Source organism: Camelina sativa, chromosome 9, assembly GCF_030686135.1.
Source record: "Camelina sativa cultivar CO46 ecotype springtype chromosome 9, ASM3068613v1".
NCBI classification, from domain to species: domain Eukaryota; kingdom Viridiplantae; phylum Streptophyta; class Magnoliopsida; order Brassicales; family Brassicaceae; genus Camelina; species Camelina sativa.
Window position 1 is genome coordinate 27,628,832 of NC_141888.1, and position 26,341 is coordinate 27,655,172.

A 26,341-nucleotide genomic window follows, 5' to 3' on the forward strand; every position below is an offset into this window, starting at 1 on the left:
ATGGCACAACAATTATATTTGGGGTATTGATTTCGAAGTTGGGGTACGGAATTCAAATATCCATAAACATAATGTATGTTTAGGCCAGATCAATAGTCAAATGTATGAATTCAACACAGGGCTATTGTCGGGGTATGAAAAAGTCGTTTTTCCACATGAGTTGAGTTGGAAACTTGGCATTGATAAATGACAAGAGTAGGTATAATAGTTTAGCTTGTAGTTTAGATTTAAACTCTCTTTGGCATATATGTATAAATTTTTTTTATTTTTTTTTCAAGACACAATATAGCCGTTTTTTTTGTCAACAATAAACTACATAACGTTACAAAATACTATAATTTAAAATTTTCCAAAGAGTGTGGAATAATTAAATCCTGTAATCCAAAAGAAGAAGATTAACAACTGTCATAATTCCGGTTTTCAAATCGGTTTGGGAAAGAAAGTAAATTAACCAACCACCCACAAAAATCCCAAAAACATTGAAAAATCAACCTCCTTGGCCCGTCTTCATGTCACCCGTCTATCGTGATTTGTCGCTTCTAGATAATAGATAACAAATTTACTACTACTAATACATCTCTCCACCATATGCATTATTTATACAATGTCAACAAAGTTATCATGCATCATTGATTTTGCGTTAGGTTTTCTTCTTTAAACTGTAGTCGTCGTATTCCCCGGGTTGGAAATAGACAAACTATAAGATTCTCGTACCGATCGGCTCGTGTCCAGTTCATGATGAAGCGATATGTCTTCATCATGGATTCTTTTGTCGTTAATTAATATGAATCGTATTTTAACATGTATTTATGTTCAAATCAGTTCAAACTAACATACAGACTACAGAGCTTATATTTAATTTTAGTCGGTGGATATATCAGTTTTGATGATTACCTTACAAAACCGGACAAATCAGTTTTGACGATCTAATTAAATAAGGTGTCTCTCATTAGGCTGAATGATCCACTAAAAGAATTAATATTAGTAACGTTTTTGCTTAACATTATTTAGTAGCCACGTTTGCTCTATTGCTTCGGTGTAATTATCAGACAAAATGAATATGTTTATTTCGACCAAAGATTTGTATAAAAAGTTCAAAGAGTTTGATCATGGTTATCCTAAGTCTATGACGAAAACGCGCGTATATAGTAGACCACATTGAAATAATAAGGAGAAGATGGTTGATTAATGTGTCAAAAATAATTGATTGTGGGCGTTTCTTTCCATGGCAATAAGAATTCCATGTGTCTCATTCTCAAATCGTCCAAATCACTAACTAAATTATAATATAAGATGTTCGTAATGGCATTCTGCAACATATTTAGGGCGTACGTTCAGCTTTTCCCAGTCTTCCAAGTGTGAAGTTATGATGAAATGCAAAGAAATTAAATACACTACTTACAATGAAAAGATAAGCTAGTGTTATCAATACACTGCGTACTTTAACATTTGATGAGGCTAAAAGCCTAAAACACAACTACACAAGATCCATGCAACACTAGCTACTTAACCTTCTGTGAGGATACTTAAAAACAAGATCCATACCTACGCTAACGTTAAGATGCTAAAATCACAAGATCCATACACAAATTGGAGCAATCTTCGACAGGCATGTGAACGGAGTGAGGAGTGACCGAGTTGAACCTCCGAAGTCCGAAGTCCAATCCTACAACATCGGTCTATTTAAAAACCTTTGAACCTTCATCCACTTCAGATTGTTCTGCTGTCTCAGCGTCATGTTTCTTCTCTGCTTTGAGGATTTCCAATACTATCTCTAAACCATTTTTTTTTTAATCGTTGTTGTGTTTAGTATATGTTTTTATGGACTTTTTCCATGATCTACCATTAAGAACGTCTAAATTTGTTGCATGAGACAGATTTGTTATATAAAAAAAAAAATTCGAATGGGCCTAGCTCGGGATATCAAGATTTTGGCCCAATGATATCCATGCATGCAAACTTAGCAAATCTTTGGTTTATTTAACCTAATTATAATTACAGTATTTGGATTATCGTTTTAAATATGTATTGCATCTATTGTAATATGTACGCGCGAACAATTATTATTTTGCTAGAGATAGTTGTCATCGTGGTGAAACTTTATCTTTGTAGGAAATGGAATTTCTAAGCTGGCTAAATAGTGTTCTGGATTCTCGAGGGACCCTGTCATCCCTTAAATAATGTTGTTTATATATAAGTATACTAATTCTCTTCGGATGTAAGGTGAAACATATTTGCTTTTGTATATAATCACTGTTCGAAAAAGCGTTCTAGGCGTCCGCCTCCGCCCCGTCTAGGCGCTAGGCGCTATAGCACCGCCTAGACGACCGCTTTGACCGCCTAAAATTGTAGTATCGTCATTTTAGTGTATTTTAAAATTTTAATTGCACAAATTTAAAATATTTAAAGTTTACTTCTATAAACATAATTATAAATGTTTAATATGTTATTTAAAATGTATTAAAATAATGTTTTTATTTATTTTTTGTTTTTGATTTAATATTTTTATTATTTTTATATATATTTTGTATATAATATCAGATATATAATAGTTTATAATGTAAACGCCTAAACCGCCTAAAACCGTCTAAATTCCGATTAGGCGTTCTAGGCGCTAGGCGTTGCATCACCGCCTAGTTAACGCCTAGCGCTTTCTTGAACACTGTATATAATCAATCTAATCTTGTAAACATATAGTTTGATGACAATTAAGATGATGATAATAATTGTAAAAAAGGACAAAAGGGTGTTATTTGGTTGGAGTTTTTTATCTAACGAGCCTAGTAACAAGATACATACATACACATGGCTACATCTTAGCACCTCACAGGCTCACACTGTCTTACGACGGACGCCCTATATCAGAAAACTCAAAGCCATGTTATAAAAAAGGTCAAAGTCAACAAATAACGCGATGAATTGCATTAAATGTGTAATAGCATAATAATCAGAACACTGAGTTCTTTTTTATTTTATTTTGATAACAATGATAGACGACAAAATGAACCGTAATTTCAAAATTTCCGAAATTGTTTATCTTCTCTTTTCTTGTTTTATCGACAATTATGGAAAATTACATTTTTCTTTTTTTCTTTAAACGGAGATGTTTGGTCCGACAACGTGACGGTAAATCCTCCACTGTCTTCGCTTAAGGACAAAAAACGATAATTAATATTTTTTACCTTCTCTTTTTTTTTTTTTTACTTACACAACTTATTTCATCATTTTAGTTTTTATTCTTTTCATTTTTCATACACAACTCTCCTAAATTTGAATTTGCACAGTAAACTCAACGGTAATGTTAGTAACTTGGGTAAATTGATTATATGTGAATGTGACATGATTATTGAATAACAGATCTTGTATTTCACCAGAGCACATCTTAGGGATCTAATAAAGAATCATTGACATAAAACTACTTTATCTACTAACTTTTATAAGTTTTTCTTATCCATTTTTAAATTCAAATGAGTAAGATTAATATAATTAAGAGAAAGAGAAAGACAATGAGATTGATATTTTTTTCTTTATATTATAAAAAAATGCATGGGAGTCCAAAATCAGATAGATAGATACTTGAAAACACTCCAACCCCACAATGATCGACAAAATATTTCTTTTAGATGGCTCAATTTTTTATTTTGATTTTTTTTCTAGGTTCCGATTTTTGTTTTTAATAAAAATATCAAACATGAAATAAGAAGAGAAAAAAAAAAAAAGAGGAAAGAAAGAAGAAGAAAAGGCTCCTTTGTCTCGGAAGAACCAAACCTTTTCTTTCTTTCTTTCTTTCTTTCTTTCAACACCAAAAATCTCACACAAGCCGCCTTATTTTCAACACTGTCTCTTTCGTAAAAAACCAGATCGACGGCGTAACTCTCTCCGGTGAACTCTCCTCAACCATTAGATAAGTATCCACAAGTGTTGATGTAAAAAGAAAGTTTTTTTCTATTTTTTTTTTTTTAAATGTAAAGTTTTTTTTTGTTGTTTCTTTAAATTTTTAATCCGTTCGTTATCAGAAAAAGTAGGTAGCAAAAAAAAAGAAGATTTTAGTTTTTTTTACGAAAAGCAGATTGACTGGTAGCTGAAGAACAACGGAGGAGAATTTTAGAAAGAAAAAGAGTAAAAATAATTAAAAGCCCCGTAAAGGTTGAAACTTGGTTGACGAAAATTTTCTTCATTTATTTCATTTTTTTTTTCATTCTAAAACTTTTATTTATTTATTCAAGAATCAATCAATCAGTTAAGAAACAACAAAAGTGAGATTTTTTTCTTCTTTTTTTTGATATAACAAAAAAAAAAAAGATGCCGGTAGATTTAGATAACTCCTCTACAGTCTCCGGTGAAGCAAGTGTTTCAATCTCATCTACCGGAAACCAAAACCCACTTGTTAACTCCACCGGGAAGAAGAAACGTAACCTCCCCGGCATGCCTGGTACTATTATTATTCTATACTCTAAATAAATCCAAACTTTTTATTATTACAACAACTTACAATTTTTGTTATTTTTTATTTTTATATTTTTAGATCCAGAGTCAGAAGTTATAGCTTTATCACCAAAAACTCTACTAGCTACGAACAGATTCGTTTGCGAAATCTGTAACAAAGGGTTTCAAAGAGACCAGAACCTACAGCTTCACCGTCGTGGTCACAATTTACCGTGGAAGCTTAGACAGAAGTCTAGTAAAGAAGTGAGGAAAAAAGTCTACGTTTGTCCTGAAGTTAGCTGTGTCCATCACGAACCTTCACGTGCTTTAGGAGATCTAACTGGAATCAAGAAACACTTTTGTCGGAAACACGGTGAGAAGAAGTGGAAATGTGATAAATGTTCCAAGAAGTATGCTGTTCAGTCTGATTGGAAAGCTCACTCCAAGATTTGTGGTACTAAAGAGTATAAATGTGATTGTGGTACTCTCTTTTCTAGGTAAAGTATTCATCAAACGTGTATTATTAAAAAAAAAAAAAAAAAACCCATAACTCAATCTAATGTTGTCAAGTGGTTTTTGTGTTGTTAGGAGGGATAGTTTTATAACGCATAGAGCTTTTTGTGATGCTTTGGCTGAAGAGAGTGCGAGAAGTAATACTCATAGTCAGAGCAAGAAACAGAGTCCAGACATTTCGACCCGGAAAAAACCGATACCCGACCCAAATCCTGCTCCGGTGGATACTGAGTCTGCTAAAATCAAATCTTCATCGACTTTAACTATTAAGCAATCAGGTAAACACTCTCTTGTAAGATTTCTAGATTAGGAAAAAGATTTGGTTATTTATTTGTCGCTACATTTCTTTGTTTTTAGCTTAAAATGAAGATGGTAAAGTTACTAAAGTAGTAATCTGTGTTAATACGGTCGGTGTGATCTTGGAGTTTAGTTAGGTGTTGTTCTCTTGTCCGTAGTGATGTATTATTTTATCTGTTACCTGATTAAGAACATAATTCGTTTGGTAAGTTTAGTAGTTGTTCAATGGCTGATTATATTGGTTCTTTATGATAAAGAATTCAAAGATATGATTGTTTTGTCATTTTTTTTTTTTTTTGGAATTGAAAAGTATCAAACTTTATGCTAATGACTTATTATGACTCTTATGATGTACAGAGTCTCCAAAAACCCCTCCGGAGATCGTTCAAGAAGTTCCAAAACCGACCGGTTTAAATGTTACACGCAACGGTGTTTTCGCTGGCTTATTTGAATCTTCCACGGCTTCTCCAAGTATATATACAACATCTTCTTCTTCAAAGAGTCTATTTGCGCCATCTTCGTCCATCGAACCTATATCTTTGGGTCTCTCAACAGGTCATGGATCATCGTTTCTCGGGTTAAACCGGTTCCAAGCTCAGCCCGCGATGTCAGCAACCGCTTTACTTCAAAAAGCAGCTCAAATGGGAGCAGCGTCTTCAGGTGGTTCATTGCTTCGTGGATTAGGGATAGTTTCATCAAGCTCATCTTCTATGGACGCAATAGTTCCTCATGGACTAGGATTAGGACTGCCTTGCGGTGGCGAAAGCAGCTCGGGTTTGAAAGAGCTCATGATGGGGAATTCATCTGTGTTTGGTCCGAAACAAACGACATTAGACTTTCTCGGATTAGGTAGAGCGGTTGGTAATGGAAATGGTCCAAGCAACGGACTATCCGCTCTAGTTGGAGGAAGCAGCGGCATTGATATGGCGACGACATTTGGATCAGGAGAGTTTTCTTCAGGGAAAGACATTAATAGAAGAAAATCATAAGTAGAGTAATCAATATGTTTGAGATATTGGGGGGTTTTAGATGTTCTTGTTCAATAGTTGAAGTGTGAGTGAGTTGAAACTTCCCTTTGAAGAAAGGGTTTCGATATTTAATATATATTGCAATCAGTTAATCACACTCTAATCCATCTGATTTCTTGTTCTTAAATGCAAATGTTGACGAGTGATGATGATTGACTCTAATAGTCTAATCTAATAAATGACGTGAAAAATGCAATAAATGGAATTGTGTTGCTTTGGTTACCTTAATCGGAATTGGTAGAGAGAGATGAGAATTACTTCTTTTTATAGAAACTCTTCTTTCCAAGTCTTGAACAGTTGAAAGGTCTCCCATTTGCTTTTTTTTGTTAGATTTCGGTCGAATAATTGAAATGATTTTTTCTTTTAACTTTCGGTTTTTGACTATTGATTTGATTAGATATTCGATAGACCAAGAAGAAAAAAAAGAGATAGATTCGAGAAAAGATATTTTGCTGTGCCAATCGTATCGTAGGTAGGTCCATTATATATGATAATATGATATAGTGACATGTTATTACCACGATAAGACAACACTAATAGCCCGTTTAAATCTCTTAATACAAACCGATTTAATAATTTATATAAGCTCATTGATTTCAGTGTAGGCCTAAAAATTCCAAACATAATAGTACTTCTGAAAAGTATATTAAGTCCTGTGCGATTTTCTCTCTCAGGCTCGATTCCCAAGGTAAAACGATGAAGGCTTTTATCCGGATCTCAACCACTTTTCCCCTCCAATAGAAACCGATCATTCTCTTTACCCGCTGGATAATTCAACCTTCGAATAGAGCTTTTTCAAATTTCAAACCTAAACCCAGATCTGATACTCTTCTGGACGACGATTAAACCTAATTTGCTTGATTAAACCGTTGTTATTGCTTCCCTTCAGTGCAGTTTCTCTCCCCAAACCTCGATCCTGAAGCGAGATCAAGAAGCTCATGATAGATCAACTACATTTACTGCCCCTGTGCTTAGAAGTATCCTCTCATTTACTCGAGTCCCATCTGCTACTGCTAATCCCCTCCTCTCCCTCTCACCCCAAACCTATTTAAACCTCTTCCTCCCCACAACAATCCATTATGTCAAACCGAATCCCTTACCACCAAAAAGGGAAGGAAAAGACTGAAGAGTTCTCCCCCCTACTAGCAAAAGAGTCAAAGCTCCTGAGATAGATACCTCGGATCTGATACAAGAGAACTCCCTCACTCTAATAGGGTGACTCACCAACACTTCCATCCAACGAATCTGGGCCCTGTTTCCCTATCTGCTCAACCGTTGGAACTTAACTGGTAAGGCAACGGGCTCTGACCTGGGACACGGCTGCTTCCAGTTCAAGTTTGACACAGAAGAGGATCTCCTTCGAGTCCTGGTAAACAGAGCGTATCATTTCGATCAATGGATGGTCATTGTTCAACGATGGGAACCCATTATATCCCCTTCCTTCCATCGCAAATACCCTTTCGGATAGCGGTTCAAGGCTTACCTAAACACTATTGGAAGCTCGAGATGCTCCAATCCATAGGTGAAGTCCTTGGAGAGTTTCTTGAATGGGAAATCACCTCCTCCACGATCCAACTCAAAGTTCTCCTGAATGGCCTGGAACCTATAAGAAAGGAAAATGTAGTTGAGTTTCAGGATGGTAGTGAGGCTATAGTCTGGCTCGAATACAAAAACCTTAAAAATCATTGTTCTCACTACCTCCGCCTTACTCATGAAAGGTCACACTGCCCGGGGTTAAAGAATAGAGCCTCATAAACCAACTACGAGAAATTATTATACCCCCCAAGACAATTTCTTACCACCAAGAAACAAACCTCTACCAAGCTCTAGAAGCTACCAACCCCACCTTTCCTCAACCTCAAGGAAGAGAAATTTTGAGGATATGAGTGGTAGGGCTCGGACCAGTTCAATCTCTCGATCATCTCCCACCAAAAGAGTCCATCTCCAAAATGACGCATTGCAAGATCTCCTGCTAGAAGATCACCAACCCGATCCTCAGCCTCTGGTCGACACTATTCTGGATATCAACTACCTTCTCCACCAGCCCAAAACCTGCAATGGCGAGAAAAGTCAGTATCATCAAGGGAAGAACCAAGAGAGACCTCAGTGTCTTCCCGTGCAAGGAGACCACCACTAGAACGAGAAACTGTAAACCCGGATCCTGCAACTCCTCCACCTCTAGTGGAACACCAAACAAACTCTCCTCCTCCTCCACTTGCTGAACAAGAACTCTCCTCCCTGCAATCGAGAGAACATGTAATGAATGACCTCAGGGAAGTTACTATTCAGTACATGTCTTGCCCTGATCCTACGGAGAGTGCGGCAAGATGGATGAGAGTCCTCCAAAGTGACTCTGAAAATCTTATGGAAATCACTGCAGACTCAATATTAGCTGCAAATCTAACCAATAAAGCCCCTGTAGAGGATATTCATCAGTTAACAATGGAAGCTGCCACCCTAAGAACAAAAACCACTGAGGCCTTACCTGTTGTAAACCTAAGTCAAGTAGGAGCGAGTAAACGAGGCAGAGGACTCCCCCTGTCCGTAAACAAACTGCTAGAAAAACCATAAGCCTCCCAGGCGCGAAAACACAGAAAAGGAATCTTACCAAAGGATCCCCAAGGAAAGCTAATGATTTTAAAGGTTCAGATAAACCAGGGCCGTCAAAGCCAACGCAAAGACGTTTGTCCAAACCTCCGACTTCAGAGTCTTCCAGTAACTCCACTGAGATAACTCTGGAGGCGAGTCAAAGCAAGAGTATCAACCCTTCAAACACTTTACCTGAATTTTCTAGGCCCATGGAACCACCAAGGATCAATCTAATACCTGCAGTAAGAAAGAAAAAGACGGATTTTCAGAATCTGTCTGCCCCTCTTCCTTAAGGGTTGTGAGCTGGAACTGTTGTGGGTTAGGGAACCCCATAACAGTCCAGAGAATAAGGGAAATAAAGAAGTTTATCTTCCCTGATATTCTGTTTCTCATGGAGACTAAGAATAACTCATATACCATATTGCAACATCTTGATTGGCTTGACTACCACTCCAACCACCTGGTTCCCCCACAATCCCCTGGCTCGGGGGGTTTAGCCCTTTTATGGAGAAAGAGCATAGAGTTGGAAGTCCTTAACTCCTGTCAAAATTTCATAGATGCTAAAATCAAAGCAAAATGTCGCTATTTCTTTGCTACCTTCGTATATGGTGAACCCGACAGAGCGAAAAGAGCAGGGGTGCTGAACTCCATCCAGGACCTTGCAGCTGATAGATCTTCCCCATGGTTCCTTACGGGAGACTTCAACGATATTATCCACTCCGCAGAGAAAGTAGGAGGCCCACAAAGACCAGAAAGCTCTTTCTCGGATCTTCGCTCCTTTATGTCCACTTGTGACCTGTTCGATCTCAGACATACAGGCAACCCTCTCTCTTGGAGAGGTAAAAGACATACACATGTGGTTAGGTGTAGATTGGACAGATCTATGGTGAACAGTGAATGGATAATGGAATATCCCTCGGGACGCAGTTAATACCTGAGATTTGAAAGCTTGGATCACCGCCCCCTTGTCACTTCCTTCAACCCCATAAATAAAAGGAGAAGAGGATTATTCAGATATGATCGTTGTTTGAAGGATAACCCTGAAGTCACAAAGCTCATTTGCGAGGCCTGGAACTTAAACTCAGCTGCTACTGTCGATCAAAGGCTTGGTCATTGTCGTGAGGCTATTATCACCTGGAGCAAGGATCAACATTTAAACAGTCAACAAGAATTTTTGGCACTCCGAGATCAACTAGAGAATGCAATGAATGCAGATGATAGCACACAGGAAAGCATCGATGTCATCAACAACAACCTTCTAATTGCTTACCAGAATGAAGAATCCTTTTGGAAACAAAGAAGTCGCAACCTTTGGCTAGTCCTAGGAGACAAAACCACGAGTTTTTTTCCATGTTTCCACAAAAGAGAGACGTGCTATCAATACTATCTCCGTTATAGAGCCACAAGAGGGTATACCAGTTTTTGAAGAAAAGGAGATCATTCTAGCAGTGTCTGATTACTTTAATGACATCTTTACCTCCGAGTCAGCATAATGACGAGCAATAGTGGAGGCTGGACTCACTCCTTGTATTACACAAGAGATGAATGAAAAGCTTATCAGAATGCCTTCCAATGTTGAGATAAAAAATGCATGCTTTGTGGTTCATGCTGATAAGGTCCTGGGACCGGATGGATTCTCAGCAAGTTTCTTTCACTCTAACTGGGAAACTATAGGCCCACAGGTTATTTCTGAAGTCCACTCCTTCTTCATCTCCGGCAACCTACCACAAAAGATTAATCACACTCATGTGAGACTTATTCCAAAGATTCCAATCCCTCAAAAAGTGTCAGATTACAGACCTATAACACTCTGCTCGGTTTACTACAAGATCATCTCGAAGATCCTGTCCATGAGACTCCAACCAATCCTGCACTCCTGCATATCAGACACACAATCAACCTTTGTCCCCCAAAGCGCCATAGCTGATAATGTGTTAATAACTCATGAAACACTTCATTACCTTAAGACCTCAGATGCAAAGAAAAGATGCTTCATGGCAGTTAAAACTGACATGAGCAAGGCTTATGATAGGCTCGAATGGGAATTTATCCAGACTGCTCTCGAGAGAATGGGGTTCCACCCCCGTTGGATCCACTGGATCATGCAGTGTGTCAGTACAGTTTCATATTCTTACCTCCTCAACGGTACAGCTTCAGGATCTGTCACACCAGGCAGAGGCATTCGACAGGGCGACCCTCTCTCACCGTACATCTTCATCATTTGCAGTGAGGTTTTATCTAGTATGTGTACCAAGGCGCAAATCCAGGACAGTCTCCTAGGAATCAGAGTCTCAAAAGGCAGCCCGCGGGTTAACCACCTTCTCTTTGTTGATTATACCATGTTCTTCTGTCGCTCTGATCAAAGTAGTTGTCTTAAACTCCTCCAAATCCTGAAACAATACGAACAAGCTTCAGGGCAACAGATCAATAAAGCCAAATCATCAATTACTTTTTCTGCAAAGTCCCTCCAGGAGGTAAAGGACAACGCAAAAACCATCCTTGGTATACAAAAAGAAGGAGGCCAAGGCAAATACCTGGGCTTACCTGAACTGTTTGGGCGAAAGAAGAAGGATCTCTTCAGTGAGATAGTCGATAAAATCAAACAACGGGCACTTACCTGGTCATCTAGATTCCTCTCATCGGCTGGCAAACTTACTATGCTGAAGTCGGTACTCTCTGCTATGCCCACCTACACCATGGGCTGTTTTAAACTTCCAAATAACCTGTGCAAGCGAATCCAATCAGCCTTGACTCGCTTTTGGTGGGATTCAAAATCTGAGAAGAAAATGTGTTGGGTCTCCTGGCAGAAAATGACTAAATCTTTTAAGGAAGGCGGTCTGGGGTTTAAAGACTTACAAACTTTCAATGATGCGCTGCTGGCAAAGGTTAGCTGGAGAATCCTGACCCACCCCACCTGCCTCCTAGCCAAAGTTCTCCTTGGCAAGTACTGTCGTCATACTAGTTTTCTAGACTGTCGAGTCCCCAACTCTTCCTCCCATGGATGGCGAAGCATCTGCATATGACGAGATCTGCTCAAACCCTGGGTTGGTCTAATAGTAGGATCAGGAAGCTCTATTCCACTCTGGCGTGCACCGTGGCTCTCAACGGACCTCCCTAGTACACCAATGGACCCTTCCACGCTAGGATCACACCAATGGATGGTTTCAGATCTCCTCAACCCCGCATCTCTTACCTGGAACATACCGCTCATTCGAGAAGTCTTACCTGATTATGAACTTGATATCCTGAAGATAAAACCCAGCAAACAGGAGGCAGCCGATAGATGGGCATGGCTACCTACTCAGAATGGGATCTACTCCACCAAGTCAGGCTACTATGAAGCACTCTCACCTGATCCACCTCCCCCCGCAACCAACACTCAAAACCAAGTAACACAAGATAATCAGTTTAGCTGGAAAGAACATATATGGGCAGTCAAAACCTCTCCTAAAACAAAACTATTACTCTGGAAGCTAGCTCAGAAAGCATTACCTGTAGGAGAGAACCTAACCCATATAAGGATCAGAAAATCAATACAGTGCCCCCATTGTCAAGTGGTGGAAACAGAGCTTCACCTCTTCTTCAACTGCCCATTTGCAATCAAAATCTGGTCCCAAGCCCCCTTCAAAGAACCTTTCGATTCAACCAAAGTTCCCTCGATCCAATCAGGACTGAAGGCGTTGTCAAAGTTTACCTGTCTGCCCCCATCCGGAATCAGTGATGGACCTTGATATCCTTGGATTTTGTGGCTCATCTGGACTTCACGAAACAACTTAATATTTAGCAAGAAACAGATCCCGCCGGAAGAAGCCCTTCTTCTAGCCATCTTACGAGCGAAGGAATGGCAATAATCCCAGATCCATAGACCCTCAACCCTCCAAATTCTCACCCCCAGACTCTCCATCAATCAGAAACCCAAGATATCAATCTTGTAACTTGTCATACGGATGCATCCTGGATCACAGAAGCGAAGGCTGGACTTGGATGGACTTTCCACAACCGAACCACCAGATCATCGGACAAGGATCAGATCTCGTTCTGCATGTTCGATCAGCTGATGGCCGAAGCGTTGACAACTCTCATCGCCATGGAAGTTGCAATCGAATCGGGCTTCACGCATCTCTCATTCGCCTCCAACTCGCAGCTGCTTGTCAAGGCCCTTAACTCGAAGCTCCAACCGAAGGAGCTTCATGGGATTCAACACGATATCCTTTCTCTATCGACCATTTTCTCTTCCTACTCCTTTTTTTTTATTCTCCGGAATCTGAACCGGCAAGCAGACGAAATAGCTAAACGGGCCTTATTTGTTGTGGTTGTTTAAGTTTGATTAATATTACAAGCCTTTGATCAAAAAAATAAAAAATAATAGTACTTCTGAAATTAAATACAAAAAAGCCCACGGTTCATTTCGATTGTTAAATTTTGAAACTCGGTTTGAAAAACTGAAAGATTTTTATTTTCAATTAATTTTCACTAAACCGAAGAAGGATTATAGCGAAACTTGTTATTTTAGGGTTAATTACAACCCTCTAAATGTCATTCACAAATCCATTGTTGTCTCTTTAACAAAGTTTTTGTCTTTTAACTTGTAAGTGAAAAACTAATTGGCTAATCTACTAAAAAATAAAAATACATGCATCAATAGGTTCTATACTCTTAATGGGTTACCAATCAGACCCAATATCCTACTGAAATATTTAATTTAAAGTATTGAGGTGGGAACAACTATTTAAATAAACTACGAAAACAGAAAAAATAACATGATATTTTGTAACAATGGATACATGTTATAATATATATCCAAGGTCTTTGTGGGAACATCCGAACATGTATTACTTCGAATTGAAAATTCTTGTACAACGCTATCATAAATTGTATATTTACAAAGCCTAAACTATAAAGCGTTTGTAACATCTAGAGTCTTCTTATCTAGAGATATTCATGTAAATGTATAATACGCATGTTATTATTTAAATTGTATACTTAATCAATGAATTACACATAATTCTAATATTACTCGAATCAGATTATGTAAATTTAAACCCTAAATACAAAGTTAAATCGTAAACGTAATTACATAATAGTGAGACATCATCAATGAAAGGTTTAATATACAAGAAAAATCATTAGAACTTGTTACGTTCGAGATAACCTTCTTAAATAGATTAGATTTTACCTACAAAGTACTTATATAGTTATATTAACTCAAATATTTGAATCTGTAATGAGCGCTTTTGATCGGCCACAATTAAATAGATTACTATTTTTGAAAATGGGATATAGGAAATTAGAAAGATGGAACTTTTAGTTTCAAGACAGTTCAACCGAAATACATACACTCTAACTGATCGGGAAGAAACAGATTTGAGAAAATATTTTCACTCAAATGATACAAGGGAAAGCTATAATACGAAAGGAAAAGCAAACTAAAAGATAGATAAGCGGAACTAAACCATCTCTATATACACTCTAATAAACCATTATTTTCAAAATTGTCTATATTAAAAACGTGTAATTCTAAAATTACGTAAATTTAGTAGTAATGAAATTTAAACCGTAAATAAGAAATATAAAGCCTAACCCTAAACTTTTAAGTAATAGTGATACCAGTGGCGGATCTAGAACGAAACTTAGTATGGGGCATTTTCTAAATTAGTGATTAAATTAGGGGTATTTAAATAATTTGTATATTAATTAGGATCAACAACAATATTTTGTATGGGGCATTATTAAAACAAATGACTAAATTAGAGGCATTAAAATAAATTTTATACTAGTTAGTTAAGAAAATTAAAAAATTAGTGTGGGGCACTTGCCACATCCCATGCCTTCCTGCGTCCGCCCCTGAGTGATACATCAGAAATGCAAATATCCATTATCCTGCCGACTTTTGTCATCAATGGAAGGTTAAATAGACAAGAAAACATTAAATCTTTGCTAAAATTGCTATAACATTAAATCTTTGCTAAAATACAATATATATATATATATATATATATATATATATTCAAATATTTGGATAGGCGATGAACACATTTTATCTACCAAAATTAATTAGTTTGTTATTTTAGGAATGGATATATGTAAAGGATGGAGTTTTTAAAAAATATTTCACCACTGTTAACCAAAATAAATACGTAGTAATTTTCCAAGTTGACATCTATACAAAAACGTGTAAATTTAAATCTATGAAATTTAAACTCTAAATACAAAACTGCAAGCCGTTAACCCAAATCGTAAATACGTAATAGTGAGACATCCAAAATACAAGTAGGAAGATGCAACTATCCTACAAAATTTTGTTATCAATGGAAGGTTTAGCATGAGAAAAAGCAGTAAAATTTATTACAGTTGAGATAATCTGTTATATAGATTAGATCTTAATTACTTACAAAGCTAATATATTTACTCTATCAAAATTAAATAGATAGCGAGATTAAGAAATGGATGTATAAAAGAGATGGTGTTTTTATTTTTTCCGACGGTTCCACCAAAATAATTTGAAATTTATTTTTAAAGTTAAATAAAGTGATTTAAACTTGGAGCTAGGTTAACCAAAAACCAAAAATTTAGGGCAAGATACCTAAACAAACACCTAAAAGAAGATTAGACAGGAAGCTTGAGATATTCTTTTAAATATCTATCTACATACATTTAATATTTTCGTATATAACCTAGAGATGTATTATTATTTTATTGAAATAATACTCACTCTGTTTTACAAAAAATGTCAATTTGATACAATTTTCACAAATTTTTAAAATACTAGAATATATAAATATGTATTTGTTTAATAAGTGATTAATTAATTTAATTATAGATTAAATATAAAATTTGAAAATATGATGTAAAAATGCATTGAAAATATAAAATGATGCATTGGAAATATAAAATGACACTTTGTAAAATAAAAAATCAAACTCTAAAATGATATTTTTTTTGTAAAACAGATGGAATAATAAAAATAATAAAAATTGGAGAGAAAAAGAGAGACTATTCTCCAAGAAGAGACAGTTTCAATATAAATTGATAGTTGTCATTTCACTAATGGTTCACTTATTAAAACAATTATAATACATTGTTATAATTAAAAATAATAATTGTTTTCTTTCTATTGTTTCTGCCTAATGGAAGTGCTCTAATGTTTACCTACGGTAATAACTACAGTAAAACCTCTATAAATTAATAAGGTCGGGACCATGAAATTTTATTAATTTATAGAAGTTTTAATTATTAATTTATCGATAAATTAATATTTTATTAATTTATGAAGAGATTTTTAATTTTTATAATTTTTTAAAAATTATATTATAAAATAAGATACTTTTGTTATCATTCATAATATTAAAAAAGTTTCTTAATTTATAATTTTGGCTATCGTAATTGTTAAGTTTAGAGTTTAGGTAAAAATGATAAATGTTAGAAGTTTAGAGTTTAGAAGAAATCGCTACTATCATTCATGGTAATGATGAAGTCAAAGAAGATATTACGGTAATTTTAGAAACAAATACATGTACGGAAGCAATTATCGCATTTAGGATTTTCCATAATTTTTGGATGCGATTTGAGAAGATGGCAATGAAAAAGATTAGAGATGAACTCCAATAAGAATGCAAATTCAAGAATATGAAAATAAAAATAGAATCATATTTCACTAGATTTTCTTAGATATATATATATATATATATATATATATATTAATATTATCTTGATTATTAATTTATGATATTGATGGGACCATATGTTTACATAGGATTTCTCAAAAAGTTATTATCTTATTAATTTATCGAAATATGTCATTTTTTACACCGGTCCAACTCAGGACCGAAAGAATTTATTAATTTATAGCGAGTATTAATTTAAAAAATATTAATTTATAGAGGTTCTACTGTATTGTTCATCAAATCTGAAATTTTAAATTTTACTATAACCACAACGATATGTTTTATGTTGTAAAATGAACAGTTGAATTTTCCATGAAAAACTAGAATGAGAATGCATTACTTTTTTTTTTTTTTTTTTTTTGTCACAAGAAGAACAACAACAATAACAAAATAACAAAAACCCCAAAGAAGAAAAGACAAAACAGGCACATGACAAAATCTTCAGTCTTGTAATTTGCAACGAAAGAAGCTAAAAATTCTCTTCATATGGGAAACACACAAAAAGTGCATTTCACCCCTTCGATGAAAAGAGCGTCTTGAAGAAAGGAACTATCCTACTCATCACTTTCTTCTTCTTCTTCTTCTTTTCCTTAAGTTTCTGCATCCTGCGATAGCCCTTTTGAATCAAACAATTGGTATCCAAATCTCCCATTTCATCGTCATAAGATTCCTCATCTGATATTACTGTATCATTACTAGTCCCAGCTGAGCTCAGGTCGTTTAGCAATTTTTCCAATAAGATAGTGATCTCTCTAAACTCAAGACGTGCCTCTGAGTCCTCTGCCCAGCAAGATTCCAAGATGGGAACAATTTCATCTGGAATATTCTTAAGGCTTGGTCTCTTGCCCTAGATGAAAATTAAGAAGATCCAATCATTTGCAACTCCTCTCCAATTATAAGATAAAAGTGAAAATTAAATAAATTATTTATTTCTAACATTTAATAAATTACCTGTTTCACAAAATAGAGAGCAGAAGCCCTATTTATCCCACTGAATGGTGTTTGATTAGTGAGCAACGCCCAGAAAATTAGTGCAAAGCTGTAGACATCGACTTTGTGGTCATAGTGCTTCTTCTCTCCAATTTTGAGTGGCTCACGGCTACATACCTGTGGATATTAAACATAAAATTATGAATTGATATGTTTCAGAAAGAAGATTTTAGGTCTCGAAATAATCAGTTCATTACCTCAGGAGCCATCCATCTGTAAGTACCAGCCTCACAAGTCATGCCACCTATAGTATATTCTCTTGCAAGTCCAAAATCAGCCAACTTTACCATTTCCATATCACTTGTTACCAACACATTCCCTAAACAAACATAGAGACCAATTTGTTAAATTCGTTTTGTTATTCTACAAGACATGATCATGTGTAAAATGGAACATATATTTACTTGGATTTAGATCACGGTGAATAATGCCATTTGAGTGCAAAAACTCCATGGCTCGAGAAATATCCAAAGCAAAGCTTAGTGCCTTCTTTAGATTAGGAGGACTCGAACGAGAGTTCAGTATGAACTTATGAAGACTGCCGCCTTCAACGAGTTCGGTAACTATCATCAATTGTGGCTCTATGCAAGCTCCAACAAACTATACATTTATTAAAAACCATGATTGATTCCTCATTACTATAAGTTTATATATACCATTAATATTGAAGCACTAATATAAATGTACTTTTCATTTTTTACCTTCACAATGTTGTTATGTTCCATCGAGGATAGTAACAGAACCTCCTTTTGAAACTGTTGTTTGTCCTCTATGCTTACAGCAGATGTTTCACACGGCTGCACTACCTTCACCGCCACAGGACATTTGTATCTGCATCTGCTGAATCTAAAAATCATTAGAGAAGAGATATGAAAAAATAGTGATTAGAAAGAAAGAAAAAATCCATTCTTAGGGCTTTGTTAATTAAGATGATTCCACCCACTAATGATTTCTATGCAACATCACATTAATTAATTCACTCAAAATTGTGGAACATATATATAATTGGTCCTTAGGTTGCCTCATGTCATTTTAGACTATTGTTTTCCATAATTTTGTAACAAAATAAAAAAAAATAAAATCTTAACAAGACTAGAGAGAGAGAGAGAGAGAGAGAGAGAGAGAGAGAGAGAGAGAGAGAGAGAGAGAGAGAGAGAGAGAGAGAGAGAGAGGTGAAACTCACATTCCTTTGTAGACGATGGCTTTGGCTCCTTCTCCAATCATATGTCCCATCAAGACATCCTTAGCATCTAAAAGCAAATCTTTGCTGATAGTGAAATTGAATTGCTCGTCGGACTCACAACGGTCATCTGAGCGGCCAAACGATGACATGAGAAAAGGATAGTTCGGGTAAAGCATCATCGAAGAGGCTGTGGACATTGTTGGGGTTCGCTGGAACATTTGAGCTTTCATTTTTATGACTTGAAGTGATGAGTGATTGAGGAAGATGAGAGTGAAAGAGAAGTGCTTGAGTTACATAGATTTATAGTAGAGTTCGGGGGATGGATACTCATGTAATTTCATTAGTCTCTACTAAACGCCAAAAGTGTGATTAGAGGAAATAAGAAAAATATAATATTTATTTGTTATGTAATAATTGATAATTCAAACTTGGAAGGGGAAAGAAGGAAAAATGAAAACTATTATTTAAAAGATTCTTTTCTCTTTTTGTAATTCAAATTTCTCCATTTGTTTATCACCACATGTCATGATTTTCATATAATCTTATCTTTTAAGTATTTTTTTGCATATATGTCTACATTTGTTTCCCTTTTTATTTAGCTGTAACTATATATATGTTGACCCTATATGCAAACTAAACTTATTTAAAATTGAAAAAAATATTTTACTCAATTTCTGTAGATAAATAATTTCTGTAGATAAATAATTTTGATTTTAGAGAAGTTGAAATGATTTATTGTAAAATTCTTTCAAATCTTATCAAAAAGCAAGAGATTTGGATTTCTGTATTTTTAACTAAAGAAATCTTCTTAAATCCTTCAGAATCCCTAAAAATTATTAAAATTTAAATCCACAAACTATTTTGAATAACAGTAGAAAATGTAGATTTTTAAATCATTAGTTCAATAACAATATATTTTAGGAGACTTTTTGAAATTCATGATTGAATAACATAGAATTTGTAAATTTTACACAAATCACCTAAAATGTCAAGTTAAAAACACCTCCCTTAAGAGTTAAGAGTTCATGAAAAAAAAACTATGGAGTTCAGTTTCTATCCAACTTGTAACATGTAAAACGGTAAGAAAAAGACTTGATTCTCACAGCCAATATAAATTCTTTAACTTTTTGGGCTGCGACTTCATTTTCTAAAACTACAGAATGATTGGCTCACAATTAGGCCTTTTAATAAAAAAAACTTTCTACCGACTGTAAAACACTAATTGTAGATCCAATCACACCATCAAACGATCTAATTAATATTGGTTTCAAGGTTTAATAAATATACCGATTACTAGATGCAATTTTAGTCTGTTTCATCGTTATAATCTTCATTGTCTAATTAAGGAGAAGTTACTGAGAAAGTTTATTAAGATAATAGTAATCCCCTTAAAGTCAGAACACACATTTGAGTCATATACTTAGGATAGTGACATTTTCGCAATATTCCTAAAGCTTGGTCCTATGTAAAAAAAAACCCATCATTTAAAAATCATTTTCATGTTAAAAGTGATAAATGTTGAGTTGTAATTTTATCTATCTTACAAGAAAAAGAATACATAACGAGGCGCTTTGAATGATACTTCTTCCTTTGAGTGAGGAAAGATGTTTTGAAATAAAATCTTAGCAAATGATTGTTAAAAGGTACTCCATTGTATAACAAAGGATTGTGTACTTCTTCCTTTATAGACAATTGAGTACCTTTAACAATCTTTTGTTATTTACTATATGGTTATTAATTCTAATGAAAAATGTTAAATTACCACTATCAACTTGTGATAGATATGGTGACCACAAGAATATATTTTCTGTAAAGAAAACAAATTGAAATGTCCATGAAAAGAAGAATGAGAATTGCATTGCTTTTTCTTAAAAGAAAAATCTTATTACAACAAGAAAAAACAAGGAGGACAAAAAAAAAACAATGAAAGACATCATCATGGCTTGTAACAAGCCATGATCTAACAAGCCCTGATCATGAATTGTATCCCCTTTCTATTATTTTTATGGAAACACAAAAACATGATCATGGCTTGTAACAAGCCCTGAAAATCTTAACGAAAGGACGCAACATCTTCACCAGTACTTTCTTCTTCTCCTTAGGTTTGTTCACCTTGCAACAATGCTCTTGAGTCAGAGGAGGGGTCTCCGAATCCTCATCGATATCACCGTCATAAGCTTCCTCATCCGATAGTGGTAGTGTGTCAATACTACCATCTGAGGTCAAATTTGTTAAAAGGCTTGTTAACAATTGCCTAATTTCCTTGAACTCAGGACGCGCACCCGAATCTTGTGCCCAGCATAATTCAAGGATGGGGATCACTTCCTCTGGTGTATTCGCAAGACTTGGTCTCTCACCCTGTAAGGAAGCAAATCCAACTTTTAAAATTCTTCACCCTTTTTAGATTTATAAGTTAATTTGCGACCTTACATGTCGTACAAGTTGGGGAACACAAATGTTAGGCACGCCACAGAATGGTTCTTGAAGATTAAGCAGCTCCCAAAAAACTATAGCAAAGCTGTAAACATCCGCTTTATGATCATAGTGCTTTGGCTCCTCAACTCTAAGTGCCTCACGACTACTTACCTACAGTTACAAAAACAGAAAAATCAATAATTTTATATGTTTCGAAATAGAAGATTTAGCTCAAAAGAATCATTACCTCAGGAGCCATCCATTTACAAGTGCCAGCCTCACAGGTCCTGCCATCTCTATTCTCTTCTCTAGCAATTCCAAAATCAGCCAATTTCACATGCTTGTGATCACCGGTTACCAACAAATTCGCTACACCAACCAACACACCAAAATTTCAAATTTGTTTCTCTATTCACAAGATTTTATGTATAGACTGGAGCATATTTACTTGGTTTTAAATCACAGTGAATGATGCCTTTTGAGTGCAAAAACTCCATGGCTCGAGAAATATCCAAAGCAAAGGTCAGTGCCTTCTTTAGATCAGGTTTCGACTTAGAACCCCACATGAACCTCTGAAGAGTGCCGCCTTCCATGAGTTCGGTAACTATCGCCAGTTGCGGCTCTATGCAAGCCCCAACAAACTATACCATCATCAAAAACCATGTTTATTTTCTCACTATTATATTGATAAAACACCAATATAACTAATTATTTTTTCTCATTTTTTACCTTCACAATGTTGGCATGTCTCATCTTGGATAGTAACAGAACTTCATTTTGAAACTTCTTTTTGTCCATTATGCTTACAGCAGATTTTACACTTGGTTGCATTATCTTCACAGCAACGGGAACTCGGTTTCTGAACCTATAAAATCATTATAAAGAACATACGAAATAAGTGATGACTTTTAATTAAACGGATTAGTTAAATTCATCTCATCATTATAAAATATAAGAGAGAGAGGGAACATACAATCCTTTGTAGACGATGGAGTGGCCTCCTTCTCCAATCATCTCTCCCACTGAGACATCGCTTGGGTTGAGAAGCAATTCCCTGCTGATACTGAAATTGAATTTCTTGTTGGACTTCTTGTAAGAAGGGTAGTTTGAGAAAGCCATTAGTCCAGCTCTAAGGCTGGAAGTGATTGAGAGGACTAAGGATGATTAGTGAAAGATGAAGTGTTGATGATGATGAGTGATAGAGGAAATGCTTGGGCTTATTTATAATACTACAACATATGGGGGTGATTCTGTAATTTTACGAGTTTTTATTCGACGTGTATGTTGGCTAAAAATGTTAATTGACAATTAATAGTATAAAAACGAGAAAATCAATACTAATTAGTATTACAGTAAATGGTTACCAATGAGCATGAATGGTCTCGTTACCAAGCTTATCTTAAATTTTTTTTTTTATCCTTTCACCACCACATCTCTTGATTTTCTTATAATCTTATCTTTAAGTAGCTTTTTTTCTTAATATGTTTAACAATATATGTGGACTCTATGTGCAACTCTTTTGGAAAAACTTTTTATGCATGAGCTGTATACAGCAATGTATTGTATATAGCAGGAGAAAGATGGTAACAAATCTGGAATTACTATACATTTTATTAATTTTATATCTATAAAATTTTATACATTGTTTTTTAAATAAATCTTATTTTCATTGCCAATAATTTTCATGATGACTTAGAAAGGCGACTGACTGATAATATAATCTTCTATCAATTTTTATGATTAAAGATAGATAAAATAATCAGGTAACCAAGGTCCATTGTATCCTAGTTTTGTTTATAGTTTACATACTAATGTACTCACAGCCAATGACGTTCGCAACCGAGTAAGACATATGGGGTTCTTCGATATTATAGACATATGACGAAAAGATTTTCAAACTTACCGTCCATCTTTCCTACGATATTTCTGTTCCAGTCTATGTGACTATATATGTATCACATATAAGTTGACAACGCCATGCCAATGTATAAACATCCACCATCTCAAAAGAGCTACATTAAATAAATGTTTCCATAAAATGAGATTTTGTTGCCGATCGAGCTTATATGATTAGGTCAGAATATCCACCATATCAAAAGAGCTACATTAAATAAGTGTTCCCATTTGTAGAACTCGAAAAAAAAATAAAATTGAAATCAAAACCTAGCAAATACATGTTAGGGTTTAGGCATTGCCATAAGACCGGACACAACACACACTCACCACTTGGGGAGGAAGCTTCTTATCTTCTTGTTTTAACACTTCAATTTCGACCGTTGTAATGGAAACAAGACTCAATATGGGCTTATTAGTTAGATATCGTTGAGATTTAAATGCCCATCAATATTGTATTATTTTCACTCTCGTAAGCATGTTTAACAGTTTAAGTTTCCTAAGTGTGAGGGCTTGAGCATTTGCTGAAGTGCCGGTTCAATAAAAAAAAAGAGAGACGGTGGTGTTTTTAACAACTTTTGGACTTGCGGCCCATAAATACTCTGCGCCGGCTCTGACTATGTCAATTGGATTAACTAGTTCGAACAAACATTAGGCTGAATCTCATTGGGGACCATACTTTGTTTGCGATTTTCACACACACAGTATGTCGATTACATATGTAGGTGTGTAAGACGAGAAGATTAAATATGTATTCAAATAATTCACATGCATATATTCGGGTGGAGTGGACAGTGCATTATAAACAAAGTCGGTACTTTGGCAGAGTTAGGTTATATTTATAGGATATGTTTCGGGGTTGGGTTGAATATATTAGTAACACACACTGACGACAGAGATAAGAACTGTAACACACATCATCAATGGTTATATATATTTGATACATAAATATTACGATAACTACACTTTAGATTTGGATAATGCTATGCTTATGTTAATCCTTATCTCTCTACTTCTCTTAGTCCTTATCACATTACGATTCTAGCTCTATCTTCTACGAACATCTACTTGTATAAATACTTGACTACTTCTACATGAATAAGATAACCTTTCTACAAACTATTTCATGGTATCAGAGCCTACCCAATTCTACTAAATTTTTTTCTACAAAACACTTTCTCTATTTTCTTCAACAATGTCTACTACTGATGGTACCATCACCCCCACCGATGGTGCTCCTCCAGCTCCTACTACTACTACTGCCACAACCGTTCTTACGGAGTCTTCCCCATACTATCTCCATCCCTTTGACAATCCTGGTGCACTAATCACCTCGGTGATGCTTCGTGGAGACAATTATTCTGAATGGGCAACAGAACTTTCCAACTCGTTGCAGGCTAAACAAAAACTTGGTTTCATCCATGGAACCGTTGTTAAACCTGCAACAGACCCGGAACTTTCTCGCTGGTTAGCCACAAATTCAATGATTGTCGGGTGGATCCGTACATCCATATATCCAAAGATTCGTTCGACTATTACTTTTGTTCCTGATGCACATAAACTTTGGGACAATATCCTACGCCGCTTCTCTGTTAAAAGTGGTGTTCGTATTCATCAACTTCGTGATGAGATCAGCAACTGCCGCCAAGATGGACAATCTGTTCTTGAGTTTTATGGCCGTCTTTCCAAACTTTGGGAGGATTTGGACAACTTGAAGACTTCTCGTTCCTGTTCATGTGACGCTTCTGCAGATATTGAAAAAGAACGAGCAGACATCCGTGTTCATCAATTTCTTCTCGGTCTTGATGACTCACGTTTCCGCAACATACATTCTAAACTAATCGATGAAGATCCTTTGCCTGATATGGCCAATGTCTATTCCCGCGTCATCCGTGAGGAACAACTCATCCACTCTGCCCGATCCAAGGAACTCAAAGTAGAGGTTGTTGGTTTTTCTGTGAAGACTGATTCCACCGAAGATCCTCCTCCTCTTGCTTTGGCTGCTGTGGCTCGTTCCCGTGATCCCAACCGTTTTTGCACTCACTGTTCTCGCAAAGGACACGATAATACAGAGTGTTTTCTTCTTCACGGTTATCCTGATTGGTGGTATGATCAACAACGTTCTACATCTCATCCTGGCACTGTCTCTACTCAACGTGGTCGTGGGGGTCGTTTTTCTAGTTCAGGGAGTCGTGGGAGAGGTCGAAGCAATCCTGCTCGTGCTAACTTCTCCAACACGTCAGCTCCCACCACGTCATGGAGCACCGATCAGATAACACAACTCCTACAACTGCTTCAAACACCTCGTACTACGATATCCTCCGAAAAATTGTCCGGTAAAGCACAATTCACTGATATCATTATTGACACAGGTGCTTCACACCACATGACCGGCAACCTTGCCTTACTGACCGAAGTCATTGACATTCTTCCATCTGCTGTTGTGTTTCCTGATGGGAAACTCTCACGAGCAGTAAAACGCGGAAAGCTTATTCTAAGCCGCGATTACTACTTACTCGATGTCTTATACGTTCCAGGCTTCAATTGCACTTTGATCTCTGTTTCTCGCCTACTTAAGCAAACTGGTTGCATTGCAATATTTACTGATACTCTGTGTGTCTTGCAGGACCGTTTTACGAGGACCCTGATTGGGGCAGGTGAAGAACGTGAGGGGGTTTATTACTTTACGGGAGTCACGGCTGCACGGGTTCATCGTACTGATTCTGGAACGGCTTCTAAATCGGAACTTTGGCATCGACGACTTGGACATCCCTCTTTTCGTATTTTATCTACATTACCGGTTTTAGACAAGTTGTCTTTTGATTCTATTCAATCTACATCTTGTGAGATTTGTTTTCGCGCTAAACAAACGCGTGGTGTTTTTCCTGAGAGTTCTATAAAGCTACTGAACCGTTTTCTCTTATTCACTGTGATGTTTGGGGGCCATATCGACATCATTCCTCCTGTGGTGCACAATATTTTCTTACTGTTGTTGATGATTACTCTCGAGCAGTTTGGATTTATTTGATGTTAGAAAAGTCTGAAGTCGCAAATCTTATTCAACAATTTTTTGCGCTTTGTGAAAAACAGTTTGGCAAACCAGTCAAGAAAATTAGAACTGATAACGGAAGTGAATTCATGGTTCTCAAATCTTACTTCAAGAAAACCGGTGTTGAGCATCAAACCTCCTGCGTCGACACTCCGCAACAGAATGGCCGTGTCGAACGCAAACATTGACACCTTTTAAATGTGGCACGCGCATGTCTCTTCCAAGCTCGCCTACCTGTTTCTTTTTGGGGTGAAAGTGTCTTAACTGCTGCTCACCTCATTAACTATACACCAAC

At 36.0% G+C, this 26,341-nt stretch overlaps 4 protein-coding genes across 6 annotated transcripts; 2 read left to right on the forward strand and 2 right to left on the reverse strand.

Moving 5' to 3' along the window:
* The first annotated feature begins 3,562 nt into the window (after positions 1-3,562).
* On the forward strand, positions 3,563-6,358 carry LOC104711613 (zinc finger protein GAI-ASSOCIATED FACTOR 1). 2 transcript variants are annotated; one of them, XM_010428309.3, is made up of 5 exons: positions 3,656-4,432; positions 4,526-4,922; positions 5,014-5,216; positions 5,593-5,706; positions 5,791-6,358. In XM_010428309.3, the coding sequence occupies exons 1-5, from the start codon at positions 4,303-4,305 to the stop codon at positions 6,222-6,224; spliced, it is 1,278 nt and encodes a 425-aa protein (XP_010426611.1). In that variant the 5' UTR covers positions 3,656-4,302; the 3' UTR covers positions 6,225-6,358. The 2 variants fall into 2 exon arrangements, with proteins under 2 accessions (XP_010426610.1, XP_010426611.1); XM_010428308.3 differs by having other exon boundaries at positions 3,563-4,432; positions 5,593-6,358.
* Positions 6,359-16,828: 10,470 nt separating this feature from the next.
* LOC147938866 (serine/threonine-protein kinase STY17-like) lies at positions 16,829-19,056 on the reverse strand. 2 transcript variants are annotated; one of them, XM_087467524.1, is made up of 6 exons: positions 18,690-19,056; positions 18,208-18,343; positions 17,911-18,106; positions 17,704-17,825; positions 17,468-17,623; positions 16,829-17,363 (listed from the first exon to the last, which is right to left on the reverse strand). In XM_087467524.1, exons 1-6 carry the CDS (start codon positions 18,917-18,919, stop codon positions 17,028-17,030), a joined length of 1,176 nt encoding a protein of 391 aa, XP_087323650.1. In that variant the 5' UTR covers positions 18,920-19,056; the 3' UTR covers positions 16,829-17,027. The 2 variants fall into 2 exon arrangements, with proteins under 2 accessions (XP_087323650.1, XP_087323649.1); XM_087467523.1 differs by having other exon boundaries at positions 18,208-18,346; positions 18,690-19,015.
* A 1,468-nt stretch (positions 19,057-20,524) lies between these two features.
* LOC104715526 (serine/threonine-protein kinase STY17-like) lies at positions 20,525-22,299 on the reverse strand. Its single transcript, XM_010432922.2, has 6 exons — positions 22,078-22,299; positions 21,834-21,969; positions 21,553-21,745; positions 21,352-21,473; positions 21,120-21,275; positions 20,525-21,047 (listed from the first exon to the last, which is right to left on the reverse strand). The coding sequence occupies exons 1-6, from the start codon at positions 22,221-22,223 to the stop codon at positions 20,715-20,717; spliced, it is 1,086 nt and encodes a 361-aa protein (XP_010431224.2). The 5' UTR covers positions 22,224-22,299; the 3' UTR covers positions 20,525-20,714.
* Positions 22,300-24,192: 1,893 nt separating this feature from the next.
* On the forward strand, positions 24,193-25,658 carry LOC147938867 (uncharacterized). Its single transcript, XM_087465785.1, has 2 exons — positions 24,193-25,333; positions 25,624-25,658. Exons 1-2 carry the CDS (start codon positions 24,193-24,195, stop codon positions 25,656-25,658), a joined length of 1,176 nt encoding a protein of 391 aa, XP_087321911.1.
* The last annotated feature ends 683 nt before the right edge of the window (positions 25,659-26,341 follow it).